The 16417-nt window shown below is 50.7% G+C and overlaps 1 protein-coding gene across 1 annotated transcript in view; it reads right to left on the reverse strand.

Annotated features, from left to right (window-relative positions):
- The window catches only part of CUX2 (cut like homeobox 2), a 257947-nt gene that overhangs the window by 24440 nt on the left and 217090 nt on the right, over positions 1 to 16417 (reverse strand). The window contains exons 5-12 of the mRNA XM_087857354.1: positions 15023 to 15157; positions 11894 to 12017; positions 10048 to 10124; positions 9118 to 9184; positions 7621 to 7669; positions 3858 to 3962; positions 354 to 545; positions 194 to 252 (exon numbers count right to left, since the gene is read on the reverse strand). Of these exons, the coding sequence (XP_087713480.1) occupies positions 194 to 252; positions 354 to 545; positions 3858 to 3962; positions 7621 to 7669; positions 9118 to 9184; positions 10048 to 10124; positions 11894 to 12017; positions 15023 to 15157 (808 nt within the window). The remainder of the gene's footprint in view (positions 1 to 193; positions 253 to 353; positions 546 to 3857; positions 3963 to 7620; positions 7670 to 9117; positions 9185 to 10047; positions 10125 to 11893; positions 12018 to 15022; positions 15158 to 16417) is intronic.

The following is a 16417-nucleotide window of genomic DNA, read 5'->3' on the forward strand; positions in this document are numbered from 1 at the left end:
CTCCTTAAAGGTGGCTCTGGAGGGCAAAGAACCAAGCATGGTTAAGTTCTGAGACTAAGGCTGCCATGGAGGAGAGACAAGGGTATCACCAAGCGGGGTGCGGTGGGAGGGAGGAAGATCATGAACTTTGTCCAGGGCCCCTCCTCACTAAGGAAGAGGTCTGGGGGTGGTGGAGCCCCAGTCCCTACAGTACCTCAGCTCTGTTTTAATTTCTTCATAGTCAGATTGCGCCTGGAGCTTCTCTTCCAGCTTCTAGAGGAGAAAACAAAGACGGTTTCAGGCTGGCCCACGTCCTTCTGCTTGAGGACGCCCCGCCTGTCCCCCGTCTGCACACCTCCTCTCCCAAGACCTACTTCTATGGCCTCAGACTTAGCCGCGAGCTGCCGCTCCAGGTCCGCGATCTGGTTGGCAGAGGTCTCCTCCAGCTCCTGCAGAGAGTTCTGGAGGTGCTGTACATCCTTCAGCAGCCGCAGGATCTCCCGATCCTTGGAGGCCAGCGCGGCTTCGAGCCGGGGGCCCGAGCACAGCGCGAAGTTCACCTTATCCTGAGGACAAAGTGGGGCTTTGAGGGGCTAAGCGGTGCAGGGCAGGGGGCTGGAGGGCTGGAGGGCTGGCTCCCTCACCCCTGAATCCCAGACAAAATGGGAAATCCATCTGTGGCACGCACCCCTACCTCCCTACCCTGTGCTGTGCTCCCCAGAGTGACTCAGCCCCTCCTTACAGGCTCTGGCTTTCCTCCTACCTCTGAGCCTTTGCTCAGGCCAGTCCTACCAGCCTGCATGCCTTCCCTCTAGTATTCAAACTGGCAGGGAGTGGGCAGGGAAGGTTTTCTGGAGGAAGATGTGTCTAAACCGTGAGGAAGTTCAAGAACAAATACGTGATTTGGAAAACTGCTTGGCAGCGTCCACTAAGGGTGCACACATGCACTTCTGCTTGGTACACAGGTGGGGGAAGCAGGCACCTGCGCACAGACACACATGCATGGGAACACCAAGACGAACGTTCTATGCAGCCCTCTCTGTAACAGCCCCAAGCTGGGAACCCTCCACTGGTCTCCAAATGCCCTCCAAAGAGAGAATGGATGAGCAGGTCGTGGCACATCCACACAATGGAACACACTACGGCACTGAAAATGGATAATCCCCAACTACTAACACAGCATGGACCACACTCTCGGATAGAACATGAAGTGAAGGGCGCCACACAGCAAAGTGTGTGCGTGCCATCGAGTTAAGATCAGATACACGAGCAGGCAAAACCCAGCTGTGCCGTTACAAGTCAGGAGAGTGGCTCCCCTTGGGGAGTAGCACCTGGATGGGGACACAGGGGGACATTCTGGGGGCTGGGAACATTCTACCTATTGATCCGGATGCTGGTTATGGCATCTCTGAAAAATTCAACATGCTGTACACTTATGATATGCACATTTGTCCTTATATGTATTGTACTTCAATAAAACATTTGTTATAAAAGGACAAAAAGGAGATGAGGAAGGGGTGGGGACTGGGTGTTCCCAGCAGAGGGAACATCATAGATAAAGGTTTAGGTTTCTAAATTGGGCACAGGTCCTACCCCCGCGAGATGTTTTCACTCCATTCCAGGCAGACCCTCAGGATTAGACCTGAGACCCCACAGCCACAGGCCACATGAACGGTGGTTCCTTTCTCTTCCCAATTTGCCCCCAGCCCCAAGCCCCACGGCTTCTCCAGGTTTTAGGAAATGGTCCCTTTGTTCTGGATGAAGAAGAAGTTGATGTCTGAGAGGGCTTGAAGTCGTGCTGGTCCTGAGCAGTTACAAATGAATCTAAGAAGCGTTACAAAAAACAAAACAGAGCAGAAAACACAGCCTACCACTACCAATACCGGCTATTCTTCCAGGGAGATAAATGCCAATTAAAACAGGAAGCGGATGGCATTAACACATTAAATTAATTAGCATCGAGCGCCACTGTGGTGCTCTAAAAAAACTCGCCCCCCAAACCAGCGAAACTCCCCATGGCTGATTAGCACGGGCATTTGCCGGGTTCCATGGGGGTTAATTAAGAACCATGGGCAAATTCCTTCTGAGGCGAACCCATGAGCTCTCTTGCTCTCAGTCTCTCGTGCTCACTCTCTGTGTTGTGCAGATATCCAGGCGCACTGACATACACACACTGCCTCCTGGGACACAGACAGAGCTCACGCTGATACATGGACTTGCGGGGCACTCATGCTGACACACAGACACACAGAAATACCCAGGCATCAAAGAGATATACGCATTTGGACATGTCACCGTGACACAAGAGTCACGTATGTGCTCAGAGATCACAAGCGACAAGGGCAAAAACACCTCGGACACGCCCCAAACACACCACTACTACTAAGGTGGCATCAAACATTCACTGAGCATGGACTATAAGCCAAGCACCATTTTAGGTACTTTACATGTAATCCTCTCAACAGCCCTGTAAGGTAGGTCTTACTTGTACAGGTGAGGAAACTGAGGCACAGTTAGATTAAGGATACAGTTATTTGCCCAAAGGCCACAGACAGACATACACATTCACAGTAATACACGTTCGCAGAGACACAGTCCAACACTGAAACAGAAAGCAGATACAGGCACAGTGGCCAGTCTTCAGGGTGGCAGGTGAAGGGAAAGCTATGCTGGCCACTTCCGGTGCATGGATGGAGGCTGCAAATCACCCTGGAGCAGACCTGTCGTCATGTAAGGAATCGGGAACCTAATCCCTTCGTATGCAGAGATCTGGAAAGAAGGTGGACCAGCTTACACAAGGAACCCAAGGCTTTCCGGGAGAGGCGCAATGGAGACTTTTTTTTTTTTTTTTAAAGTAGGGCTTGAACTCATGACCATGAGATGGAGTTGCATGCTCTACTGACTGAGCCAGTCAGGTGCCCCGCAATGAAGACTCTTAACATATGACAGAAGGGTCAGTTGGGGTGGCTCTGAGTGAAATCCCTCTGACCCCAGGACCCCAGAGGGACACCAACCAGGAGGAAAGAGAAAGATGCACTAAGCAGGCTTAACACAGGAACCTCAGGATTGAAGACTAAAGACTGGTGCTTTGTAGCATGTGGCTGTTTGGGAAAACCCACTGGAATCAGGTTGGCATGTTTTGGGAACCAATGGCTGATAGCAGTGTCAATCTTGGATCTTGGTTAAGTGGTCCTACTGCGGTTTGGTAGGAATTGAGAACGAGTGGTCAATGGCGACACCTGGTGGCAGCCGCCAAAACTGCACTGCTGCTCTAGAGCTCAAACTTACCCTCCCACCCAGTCTTGCCAGGCATCCGGCCATGGAAATGGTCCTCTCGGGCCTGAGTAAGTTGCTGGCATTCTTGGACAATTTGGGGTAAAGGAGGACCTCCAAAGGAAGATGCTGGACTTCCTATTTTTTTTTAAAGATTTTATTTATTTATGTGACAGAGAGACAGCCAGCGAGAGAGGGAACACAGCAGGAGAGTGGGAGAGGAAGAAGCAGGCTCCCAGTGGAGGAGCCCGATGCGGGACTCGATCTCAGAACGCCGGGATCATGCCCTGAGCCGAAGGCAGATGCTTAACGACTGCGCTACCCAGGCACCCCTGGACTTCCTATTAATCACATATGGAAGCTTGAGCTCGCAAAGAGCTGTGGCTGTATTTTGACCTTCAGCCGGAGAAGCAAGTGATAGTAATTATAGTTAACTATACACTGACCTTGGCAGTTAAGATGCCATGCCCACTGTATCCACACACATTCATGTGCCTAATTTCACACAGGGGCACATGACTGATCCACAAAATGTCATCTGCATATTCATACTCACCAACATGGCTTTTCCCAACCTTTCCCTCTGGCTTCCCCACCATCCTTACCCCACTGGGTCCCTGGGGGGAGCAGCAGGCCAAGCGGATAGAGCTGTTGACCGAGGCAAGTTGTTCCCGAAGACTTTCTACTTCCCGCTGGGCAGCCTCCGCTCGCTGGGGAGGAGAGTGGAGGCAAGTGAGGTTAAGAGGTGAGCAGGGCCACGCTGGATCCCACCCTGGCCTTCTGCCATCGCCCTGCACGCCTCAGGCAGGGCTGGGTGTCTGTCCCCAGCTCCCGTGCCACCCAGTGCTACCCGGATGGAGTGCCTGCAGAGGAGCTTTCCCAGTCCATGAGGTGCTGAAGCCCCCTGGGCAAGTCACTTCCTCTCCCTGGGTCTCAGTTTTCCTCTTGTGAAATGGGGCCAATGAAATAACATTTCTAAATCAGAATGCCAGTTTTCTGAACTGGGTCTATGGTGGATCTTAACTCCTCAAAAATTTCTAAGAAAAAAGCCTGGAAGGAAGCCTCCAAATGTTAACAGCGTAGCCTTGTGGCTTTCGAGAGAAATCTGTACTTTGTTACTCCCTGGTTGTGTGACCCTGGGAAAGAGAAATCATCTGCCAATCCTCGGTTCCCCAATTTATAAAATGGGGAGGATAAAAGTAACTACCTGATAGAGTTGTTTTGCAAAGTAAGTGATCTGGTAAACCACAGCTCATTAGGTATCTTAGCTCAGGTATCAAAAATTGGGTAACTTTATTAAAAGAGCTGGGACTGTATTTTTACCCTCAGCTGGTGACACAGGTCATAATAATTACAGTTAACTTCCACGCTGACCCTGGCAATCAAGAAGCTATACCTATTATATGCACATGGAGACCCACACACATCCATGTTCCATTGTGTTAATTTGCTTTTTTAACTGATGTTTACTTACTAGTATCCTGCCTTGTTCCAGAAATGGCTCAAGTCAGTTTTGATTTGGGAAAGGTTTTGGGTGTGCGGGTGTAGAGAAATACTTTTATGTCTCTGCACAGTTGGGGCTTCCCGAGCAAATCTGACTGAATCAGGACTGGGCTAAATGACAAGCCCAGAAGTCCATTTCTGACATCAGCTGGTGAGAACGGCAGATGTTCCTCTCTGAAGGTATGTGTCTACATTTCAATGTGGGTTGAGACCCCAACCACGGACACATACCCTGGGTTGGAAAGCAGGGTTTAAAGCTACTAGAAAGTTCCTAGTCTTGTCTTCCCCATGGAGAGAAGTATTGCATTCCACATGCTAAAACCCAGGATCCTCACCCTTCTGCTCATCATGGCACTAGCGAGCTAGTTTCCTCCCTCTCTCAGAAAGTCCCTCTACTATATCGCCACCCAGATTCACATGGGGGGCTCCTTGCCCACAGTAAGAAATCTGGTGCACGCAGCATGATGTCTGATTGTCACCCCCGGGGGAAGAACTGGGGCAAATTGGCAGGGTTATTACTATGTAAGTAATCTGCTCTGCTCCAGAATCCTGTTCACATTCTGGATAATCTTAATACAGATTAAAAAAACCCTAATATGATGACATTTATTTTCTTCTCCATATTTTCTTTTTTTTTTTTAAAGATTATTTATTTATTTATTTGACAGAGATAGAGACAGCCAGTGAGAGAGGGAACACAAGCAGGGGGAGTGGGAGAGGAAGAAGCAGGCTCATAGAGGAGGAGCCTGACGTGGGGCTCGAACCCGGAACGCCGGGATCACGCCCTGAGCCGAAGGCAGACGCTTTAACCGCTGTGCCACCCAGGCGCCCCTCTTCTCCATATTTTCTAAAATGAGATTTTACTTTTATGCTCAGAAAAGATAAACATTAAAAAAATAGTTTCCTATTCAAATTGCTCTAAGATCTCTTTTCTCAAGCCTATTTGGCAAAGATCCAGAAGTTTGGGGACACGCGGTACTAGCGAGGCTGTAGGGAAACAGGCCCTCTCTTAACTGTCTGCAGGGAGTGTAAACTGGGCAGCGTGGCCACATATGTCAAATAAAGATGCACAGATCCTCAGCCCAGTAATTGCACTTCTCAGAATTCACGCTATTTATTGGCTCATGCATGTCTGAAATAGTATCTGTGCATGGGTGTCCCCCACGGGATTGACGATGATGGTAAACGATTGGAAATATCATCGTCTTCGTCAGTCGAGGACTGGCTATACCAAGGGCGGGCAAACTGCAGCCGGATCTCTGTTTTGTGTATCAAGTTTTTCTGGAACACAGCCACACCCTTTCGCTCGCATACTGTCTATACTTTCACATACGGCAAAGTGGAATAGCTGTGACAGAGACCCACAAAGCTGGGCATATTTACTCTTTGCCCCTTCACAGAAAGCTTGCCACTCTCGGCTTAGATGATGGTGCGACCATGTAGGGCCATAAATAAATGGACCACTTTCATACAGACAGAGAATGAGTTCTAAGATACACACGTGGAACAAATAAGATTAAAATAACAAATATTATAATGTTTGTTTTTAAAGGGGGTAAAAATAGATATATTCCTGAGCTTGTGAATGGATCTCTAGAAGGAGACCCTAGAAACAGGTAAGAGAGGCTGCCAAAGGGAGAGGAACTAGGAAGCTGAGTTGGGGCAGGAGATCGGAGTTTCCCAAGTATGAACCTTTTTGAGTTTTGAACTATGTAAATGGATTACGTATTTGAAAAACCACCCTAAAAATGCTACTCTTTTCCCACTTTTCCTCTGCAGGTGGGAGGGCCCTGTCCTTATGCCGGCACAGCCATGCCTCCTGGCCTTTGCTCCTGTGGTGCCTTCTTCCTGGAATGCCCTTCCTCCAGAGAAGGCCTCCTGCCTGGGCTTTAGAACCCAGCTGCAAAGCATGCTTCTCGAGGGAAATGACCACTCGCTGTCACACTGCTGGCCCCTCTTGGCCATGTCTCTGGCCACTGGCATTGCAGGGAGCCGGGGGTGGGTGGAGATGTGTTGGGCCTTGAGACTCCAGACCAGACCCCATGGCCACACTTCACCTCCTTTCAGACTCTTGCCAGCTTTGCCCACCAGATGGCAACATGTCTGAAGCCAGAAGAAGGCACGGTGCGGGACCCCATCTACATGTGTAAAACGGACTCGCAGAGGCTCATGGACTTTCGAGGACCTGGGCTGGAACTAGAAGATGGGGGCCCCAAGGAAGTTTGGGGTCCATCCAGTGCTTGGCTGGTGTGGCTGGGATCAAGGGAGGAAGCTGCAGGAGACCTGGTGATGTGAGGAGGGAGGGAAAGAAGCAGCTGGGGCTTATCCCTTGTCACCACCTCAGGCTCTGTGGAACACGGTTCCTTACTCAGTCTGCTTGGGAGAGACCCACGTCCCAGCTTGGCCTGTGGGCTGGGCTCACCAGGCACTGCTCTACCACCTTCCTCCTGGTGGAGAGGCCTCCTGCACGGGAGCCATCAGGGAAGGGCACCGCTGTTCTCTGTAGGAGGTCTCCTGGCCTTCACCCAGGCTGTTTCCTGGCCTGGAATGCCAACCTGCTACATTTTCAATTTATTCGTCAGATCTCAGCAACATGGCCCTTCCTCTATGATGTCTTCCCTGATCCTCGACTCTGGGTCAGGTGTCCCCTCCCCGACTGTTGCTGCCTGGGTCAACCTATTTCTGAGTGTTCTGTCAGCACCGCTTCCTCCTTCCTCTGGGAGCTCAGGGTCCCAGACATCTCCCGGCCCTAGCACTCAGCATGGCACATGGCAATGATATCAGTAAATATCAATTGGGTTCAGTCCCTCCCCCAGCCTGAACCCCCAACCTGGGCAGAATGAGTGTTAGCATACATCTTCTCACCTGATTAGCTTTCTCCAAGTTGGTCATGATCAGGCCGACTTCATCTGCCCTGAGACAGAAAGATAAGACCCTGAGAAGGGCTTCTGGCAGCCACCAGGCCCCTGACTATCCTGATAACCCCAGCCCCTGACTGAACCTAAGGGTCCCACAATGGGAGGCTAAGGAGGCTGCCCTCTATCCTTCCTACCGGAGAGAAACCAGGCTGGGTACAAAAGAACCCAGGCTGTGGGGAAATGGGAGGGAGGACCTTGCACGACGCCTTCCAGGCAGCCTGGCCTGCTGCCCCTGCCAGTGGTCTATTCTCTTTAGCTGCCCACAGACTACACCTCCCAGCCTTTGCCCCCACTGTGCCTTCTACCCGAATGCCCTTCCTCAAGAGGACAGGACCCTGAGCTTTAAAACCCAGCTGGAAAGTGTCCTCCTAGGAGGCCTGCCTCAGCTACCCCCGTGGTAGTCATTTGTTTACTTTGCTGCCCCCCAACCCCCAGGCTGCCAGCACCGGGGGGGCCAGGACAGGCTGTATCCACCTTGGTTGCCTCTCTGCTGAGTGTGGGGTGGGGGACACAGGAGCCCTGCAGGGAGCATTTGGTGACTATAAGCTGTGCATGTGCTTTAGGCACGTTCAGGGCCTTCTTTCATGCAAGCTGTTCCCCAAGAGCCTCTCTCCCAGCATTCTCCACATGGCCATCTCTTTCTCATTCTGAAGATCATCTCCTCAGGGAAATCCTCCGTGACTACCCTGGATAACAGGACCCACCCTCCCTGTTATTTTCTCTTGCTGCTCCTGGTTCTTCCTTTCTTAGCATTCACCAGGCGCCCAGAACAGTGCCAAGCATACAGTAAGTGCTCAAAAGTATCTGTGAAGGAATGAATTTATCACTTTACATAATCAGTTATTTCTGTCTCTTCTCCTCGGCTGAGGACAGGGCCATGTTCTAACGTTTCTTCCAGGGACCCAACACAGCACTGGGTAAACAGTAGGTGCTAAATAAGTGTTTGTGGCATAAATGATGTCTTAAAGGCATGTTGAGTCCAGAGTAATTTAAGTGAATGACTTCAGCCCCTGAGGGTTGGCCTGTGGAGTTGTGGTGGAGACAGTTCTAGGAAGCTGGGGTAAGGTGGAGGCCCCGGCCCAGCAGACCCTACTCAGCCACGACCCAGAATGTCATTTATAGTTTGTGGCGCATGAATGGCACAGCAAATGACCAGTGAACAGCTGTGTGCCTACGGGGGGTGGGGAGCACTGGGTGCTTAATGAAATAGGTGCTTCAGGCAGTGAGTTGGAGGGAGAAGAGTCAGAAGGCGTATCTGAGAGGGTCAGAGGGTGGAGGCATGTCTGGGAGGGTCAGAGGGAGGAGGCATATTTGGGAAGATCAGAGGGAAGAGACATATCTGGTAGGATCAGAGGGAGGAGGCATGTCTGGGAGGGTCAGAGGGAGGAGGCATGTCTGGGAGGGTCAGAGTGAGAAAGCATACCCCAGCAGGGTTTTCACTTACTTGGATGCCGCCTCCTCATCATATTTCCGCCGCAGTTCCAGCAGCTCTGTCTGTGTGGCCTTTAACGCTGAGAAAAAGTAAAGAGCCAGGGTGAAGCGCCCCCCCATGTCCCCCAGGAACCCACTCCTTCTGCAGGGCTCAGAAGGCAGGATGAGGTTCAAGGTAGTAAGGGAAGACCTTTCTTTTGTTAGAACCAGTGACAGGTAGAGTTTCCTGCCCATGCAGGGGCTTCAAGCTGGCTGGATGGAAGACAGGATGACCCTTGAGAAGTCTACGAAGCTCAGAGGACCGAGGAAAGTGGTAGGGGTCTGTCTGTCCCATGGCCTTGGGTATGAGCTGCCGCACACCCTTAGGTCACTCCAGGACTGGGGTGGGGTCATCCATCCATGAGCTCATCCACCCCAAGGTGGTGGCAAGTGAGGGGGACAGGGAGGAGCAATGAAGTCAATAGATATATTACAATAAATGAGAAATTTCTTATAAAACTCCAGATTTGTGATTTCTCCAAGAAAACTGAAGGCCTGGTGTCACTGGGTCATATGGCAGTGACTGGCTGATGCTCAACAGTGGCCATCTCTTTAGTCAAGGCCCAGGTCGTCCAGTTTGCCCCAGACCCCACCCTACCCTACTGCCTTCCCTAACCTGGCCGGCTTGGACGTGTCTGGCCCCTGCAGGCACTGTGTTTGCCACTCCTGCTTTAATTCTATTTCTCAAACCCTCTCTCCACAGCAATATGGCCTCTGGGGATGGGGCGCAGACCACCACTGGGTAATGTTGATCTATCCTCTTCCTCCTCAAACTCTGTCCTTGCCTTCCTGATTCTAGAATACCTGAGCCTGTGTTCAGAGTGTTACTGTCCCCTCCCACTCCTCCTGGTCTGACAGGGCTGGGGAGCTACACGGGGCTGGGAAACGTGTGCCACATACATACCTGAATGTAGGACTTTGATCTTTTCCTCTGCCTCCCCCAGTCTGGCTGCCAAAGTGATTTGTACTTCTTGAAGGCCCCTGCGGAGAGACCGGACCTGCTCGCACTGGCTCTGTGCACGCCCGTGTGCATGGGCCTTGCCTGGGTCCCCAGGTTGGCCCTCCTGGCTTCCTACTCTTCTCACCTGCTCCCTGTAATCTGTACGTCTGCTTTTTTAACTGGTCCTTAAACATGACATTCAGGCATTTGGCTGCCTTGCTCTTTTGCTGACTGTGTGCACCTATAACAGCCAGTGACCTTGCCTCTCTGGAAGTCAGTTTCCTCACCTGTAAAATAAGGTTCCTTCTGGGGTTTGCCTCCGTGGGTGTTGTGAAACATCTTCAGCATGATGCCTGGTACCCAGTGCTCCCAGGGTACCAGTACTTACTATTCCTGTCCCCAGGAGGCATTTTTTCCCGTCTCTGTGTCAGTTGTTTGGGATGGTCATCCAGCCCACTGCAGCCTAGAGCTTCAGTGTGATGCAAGTGTCTCAGCAGAGAAAGAGGGGCTCTGGCTGGACTGCGGGAGGGTTTACACAAAGCCTGGGCCTTATGTTGTCTGGCTCAGAGACTCTAGGGAAGGAGCCCTTTACCTCTGGTCCTACACCCTGTCCCTTCTCCTCTCTCACACCACTCTAGCCACACTCACCTCCTTGCTGGTCAAATGCACCAGGCATGTTTCTACCTCAGGGCCTTTGCACTGGCTGTCCCCCCCGCTTGTAACACCCTCCCCCTATATATCTGCAAGTTTCATTCTCCCACCTCCTCAGGGCTTTGCTCACCTCCTCAGTGAGGCCTCCCCTTATACCCTATTTAAAACTTCAGCTTCAATCTCATCCGCCCCTCCCCTGCTTTATTTTCCTTCACAACCCTTATCATCACGTAGCAGACCATTTACTTTATCTATCTTGTTTATTTGTGTCTTCCTCATGAGAAAGTCAACTCCAGGAGGGCAGGGACGTTTGTCCATTTGTGCACTGCTGTGTCCCTAGAACAGTGCTTGGCACACAGCAGGTGGCTCCATAAATACATGGAACAAACGAATAAAGAAATAAGTGAATGAAAAGGATAAATGTAATGACCACCATGAAGCTGTCCTAGAAATGCCCCAAGGATTCAGATTTATAGTAATCCAGGTATTATTACTCCCACATCAACTGTAAGGGCAACCATTTACTGACGTACACCCCTCCAAGTGAGTACAGAGCTAAGCACGTACATTCATTTTCATGGTGGGCTACGAGCTGATATCACCTGTCCACTTGATCAGGCTACAGTAGCCAGTTATTCAACTACACACTAATCTTGGGGTAGCTGTGAAGGTATTCTGTAGATAGGGTTAACATCCAAGGTCAATTGACATTAAATAAAGGAGAATAATCTCAATAATGTGGGTGAGCCTTATCTAATCAGTTGCAGATCTTAAGACTAAAACCCAGGAAGAAGAAATCCTGCCTCAAGACTGCAGCACTGACTCCTGCCTGACAGTTTCCAGCCTTCTGGCTGGCTCTACCGATTCAGACTTGTCAGCCCCAACTGCGTGAACTAAGTCCTTGAAATACATGTCTCAATTAAAATAGAAAATCCTTCTGGTTTTATTTCTCTGGGGAACCCTGACTAATACACCACCATTAACCCCATTTTCCAGCTGGGACAGGTGATGTGAGCTGCTGGGGCTGGCCACTGAGCTGCTGAGGTGGGGCTGGAAAACCAGGCCTGCATCTCTGTCTCCAATCTGCATCAGGATTCCCTGAAGGTCCACCTCCCAGCCAGGTGGGGCAGCAGGGGCCCACCTGTTCCTCCCCACTCACTTTTGTTTCTCTGCCTCATTTCTCTGCAGCAAAGTTTCTGTCAGGAGGGCTTTGCTGGGAATGCCTGGGAGGCGGCTCCCCTCGGTCAGCGTGGGTCCTGCTGGAGACGTCCCCTCTCTCTGCTCTGGAGGGAAAAAAAAGGGTGAAAACCACCCGTCGCTGGAAGTGGCATGGCAGCCAGAGCTGTCTTCTGCAAACCAGAGGGATTGGGAGTGTTGGATTAAGACTTAATTTCCCAAACTCGGGTGTTGGAGAGAGTGCAGCTGGAGAGACCTGCCATCACCATGGCCAGCTGGGTTGTTGGCGTGGGGGGCATGTGTGCAGAATGTCAAGTTCTCATGGTGCCAGCCTCAGCCGGCACGCCCAGAGGCTTCCTTTACCCTCTTGGACCTGTTTCTGCCTCCTCGGCCTTCTTACTGTTTTAAGAGGTAAAATATACATAAAAGTATACAATTCAGTGACATTTAGTACACTAAATGTGTTGGCACTAATTCCAGAACACTGTCACCACCCGAAAAGGAAGCCTGCCCCACTAAGCAGTCACTCCTTTTTCCCCTCCCCCAGCCTTTGGCAACCACCAATCTGCTTTCGGTCTCTGGGGGTTTGCATATCTTGGTTATTTCCTATCACTGGAATCATACATAACATATGTCCTTTTGTGTCTGGCTTCTTACACTCAGCAAAATGTTTTCAAGGTTCATCCAGCTTGAAGCATGGATCAGACCGTCACTCGTTTTTATGGTTAAATAATATTCCATTTCATGGAAAGGCCACATTTTGTTTTTCCATTCATCTGCTGATAGACATCTGGTTTGTTTCCACCTTTGGCCGCTGTGAACAGTGCTACTGTGAACATCTGCGTACATGTGTTTGTTTGAGCACCTGTTCTCAGTTCTTTGGTGTGGATACCTAGGAGTGAAATTGCTGGGTCATGGGGTAACTGTAGGTTTAACTTCCCCTCCCCACAGGTGATGGCACACACTCGGATGCTCAGTCATAGCCCACCGCACCTGCGGGTGCCCCTGGGCAGGGCCCACATCGGGTCAAGCTTTGCAGGCCTGTGGTGGCTCCTTCAGGGGATCAATGTTTGTGCCTTTGATCAATGTTTGTGCCATGACAAATTGTACCTTCAATTTGTCATGGGAAGAAAGGGTGCTCGGGGCTGGCCATTGTGGGTGAATGTCTCAAGAATTCCAAAATCTGGGCTCCTGACCTTGGGTCCGACTGACTCTGTTAAGTTCTGTCCTGGCTGTTAGGCTCTTACGGTGAATGCAGAGGTGGGCAGTTTGCAGTGTGGTCCCTTGAGGGCCTGACAGAGTGTTCAGAGCCTGGCTTATTCATACACACACACGCACGCACACACATGCACACGGAATGTTCCAGGGGCTGAGGTCACAGCAGTGAACAAACAAGGTTTGACCATCATGATGCACAGCAACAAGTGTCCTTGCAGAGAGACACAGCCAAGGTCAAGAGCCTTGGTTTGAATCCCCACTTGGCAGCCTGCTGCCTCTGAGATTCAGTTTCCCCGTTTGTCAAATGGGGCCAGTGACACCTCGGAAGGTTGATATGAGGAGACAGTGGGAAACTTTGTGAAAGGCACATGGCACAGAGCAAACGCTCTGAAGAGGTGGTTCCCACAGCTACTATTATTCTGATGGAGGGAAGTTCAAACCCTAGAGGGACCTCGGAGGCTGCGCACAGCCGTCTATATATGAGCTGGCTTGTCAGGGAGGCTGGAAGGGCATTCTGGGTATAGGAACATAGCTGGCAAAGTACTGTATTTTAGTCCCCATAAATCTTCCCCAGAGGACTCTGCCAAGGACCAGGCATACAGTAGGTGCTCACTAGGCACTGGGAGGAAGGGAGGAAGCTGTGAAATGGGGAGTGTGACAGAGCAGTCAAACTTTGATTTGGCAGGCCTCAGCTCATCATCTCCACGACCACCTCCCATTACCTCTAGGAGATAGATCAGGGGTCTGCAATGGCAGCCCTTGGGCCAAATCTGGCCCACCACCTGTTTTGTCTATTAAGTTTTATTGGAACACGGCCACACCCACTCATTTACCTATGTTCTATGGCTTTTTTTCCACACAGAGTTGAGTACTTGTGACAGAAAATGTGTGGCCTGCAAAGTCTGAAGTATTTACTCTCTGGCCCTTTACAAAAAAAAAGAAGGTAATCTTCCTGACCTTTGAGGTAAATTCTCCTCATTTATTCCTTAGACGAGTATCCCTACACCTGACTCTTCCCCTCTTCTCTGCTTCATTTTTCCCCCAAAGCCTTCCTCACCATCTGAAATACTGTATATTTTACATTTATCGGTTGACAGTCAGCCTTACACTCTAGAAGGTCAGCCCCACAAGGGCAGGGATTTTTGTCTGTTTTGTTCCCGGCTATGTCACTGGTGCCTATGACAGTGCCTGGCTTGAAGCTCAATGAACACCAAGACTCAGATGGTTACCAACAGCTTTCACGTGTGCATTTGCTCCTCCCCCCGCAGACCTCCTACCTCACCTGCCAGACATAACCATCATGCTGAATTTTGTTCATCATTCTCTTGCTTTTAAACATTTATAATATATGTATATCTGAACTCCATTTTTAGCTCTCCCAGTTTCTTGTCTCATTTGATGCTGAGACAGTGCTGTGTTTACCACATCCTGTTTCCCTCCCCTGTTGGGCACATAGTCAGACTACACTTCCCAGGCTCCTTTGCAGTTGGGTGTGGCCATATGACTGGGTTTAGGTCAATGGAATGTGGTTGGAAGTGTTGTGCGCCACTTCTGAGCCTGGACCCATAAACCTCGGTATGATCCTCCACATTTTTTCTCTGCCTGTCACTGGTTGTAACAGTCACTGTGACTCTGGATGTCACGTGTTGAAGATGGCAGGATCACAGCAGGGGACATGGAGCATCCCCTCCAACTTCCCACCCTTCAAATACATTAAGCTTCTGGCATTTGGGGGGTTTGTTTCAGCAGTGGTATACCATCCTACATCTAAAATGATAAAGGCCAACTCCTTGCCGCCCCCATCCCCATCCCTCCAAAGATGGCCAAGATTGGCTGCTGAAGATCCACAGCCCATTTGTTTATTATGGATGTCCCATGAAGACCTTATCAGTACCTTTGGGGCCTAGGAGATCGGGGTGCCTCTTCCACGAAGTGTGGAGGTCTCGCCGCGGCTGCCCACTGGGGTCGAAGCTGGGGGACTGCAGTCTGTCCTCTAGGCTGCGCGTCGCTTCAAACACCGGCACGGGGTCTGCACACACAGAGAGAGGAGCCCAGGAGTGGTGGGGGCCCTGAGGGCTGAGGGCTGCTGGGCCTGGTGGGTCCCTCTACAGGGGGTGGAGGGACCATTCACAAGAGCCTTCTGGAGTTGCTCTGATGGCTTAGGAGAGCAATGTGGAATTTCTGCTTTATGAGGGAGCAGCCTTCTCCAGGTGCCTGCTCAGGGGAGCGTGTGCCATCCCTTTGGGTATGGGTGTCTTGCCCACCTGGGAATAATAATAACAATAATAACTGTCACAATAACTGCATTTTCTAGATTCTATGGTGCCGTCTGAGGTGGCCGTGAGACTGTATTGTATGCCTCCAAACAAGGACCCCACTCTGAAAACCATCAGTCTGAGGCCAGCCCTCCCCCTGGCCTTCCCACACAGGTCTGCAGGCAGCTGGGGATGGGGCAGACTCCTGAGGGACACAGGACTGCTCTGAGGACCAAGGACTCCTGCAAGGCCTGCCCAGCACTGTACAGACGGCCCAGACTAAACCGTCTGGATGTTTCCACCCAGTTCCCTGCCTCTCCTTCCTCTGACACTTCTCCCACCTCCCTCCCTATTTTCCTTCCCCTGCGTGTCTTTCTTTCTTTCTTTCTTTCTTTCTTTCTTTCTTTCTTTCTTTCTTTCTTTCTTTCTTTCTTTCTTTCTTCCTACCTACCTACCTACCTACCTACCTAATCCTTGGGGTGCTTCTCAATGGATCTGGATCAACACACCATCATTTGTTACATGCATGGTTGATTTAAAAAATATTTTATTTATTTATTTGAGAGACAGAGTGCCTTATAAGGGGGGGGGAAGGGCCAGAGGGGGAAGGAGAGGGAGAAGCAGACTTCCCACTAATCAGGGGCTCGCTCCCAGGACTCTGGGATCATGACCTGAGCTGAAGGCAGACACCCAATAGACTGAGTCACCCAGGTGCCCCCATGCGTGGTCGATTAAATAATGGCTTTTCTGGGGGTAAAATACATACCTGGATGTAAGATACCTCCCAATATCTCAATAGCTAAAAGATGAGGAATCTGTAGGTTCTTCTGCCTGGAATTCTGTCCCCTCCCCCCCCCCCCCATCTAGTAAGCACTTCCTCTTTCTTCAGATCTAGATTCCAGCAGATCTTCCAGGTGACTTTTCCCAACCCCCCACTCTGGGAAGGTACTAAGAACACCTGGATAATGCCAGAGGTTGGTGTGGCCTCTTCTAGGTTACAAAGTTGTTCATGGGAATGGGTTCCCATGATACTC

This window comes from Ursus americanus, chromosome 30 (assembly GCF_024610735.1).
Source record: "Ursus americanus isolate L20-20 chromosome 30, mUrsAme1.1.p, whole genome shotgun sequence".
NCBI classification, from domain to species: Eukaryota; Metazoa; Chordata; class Mammalia; order Carnivora; family Ursidae; genus Ursus; species Ursus americanus.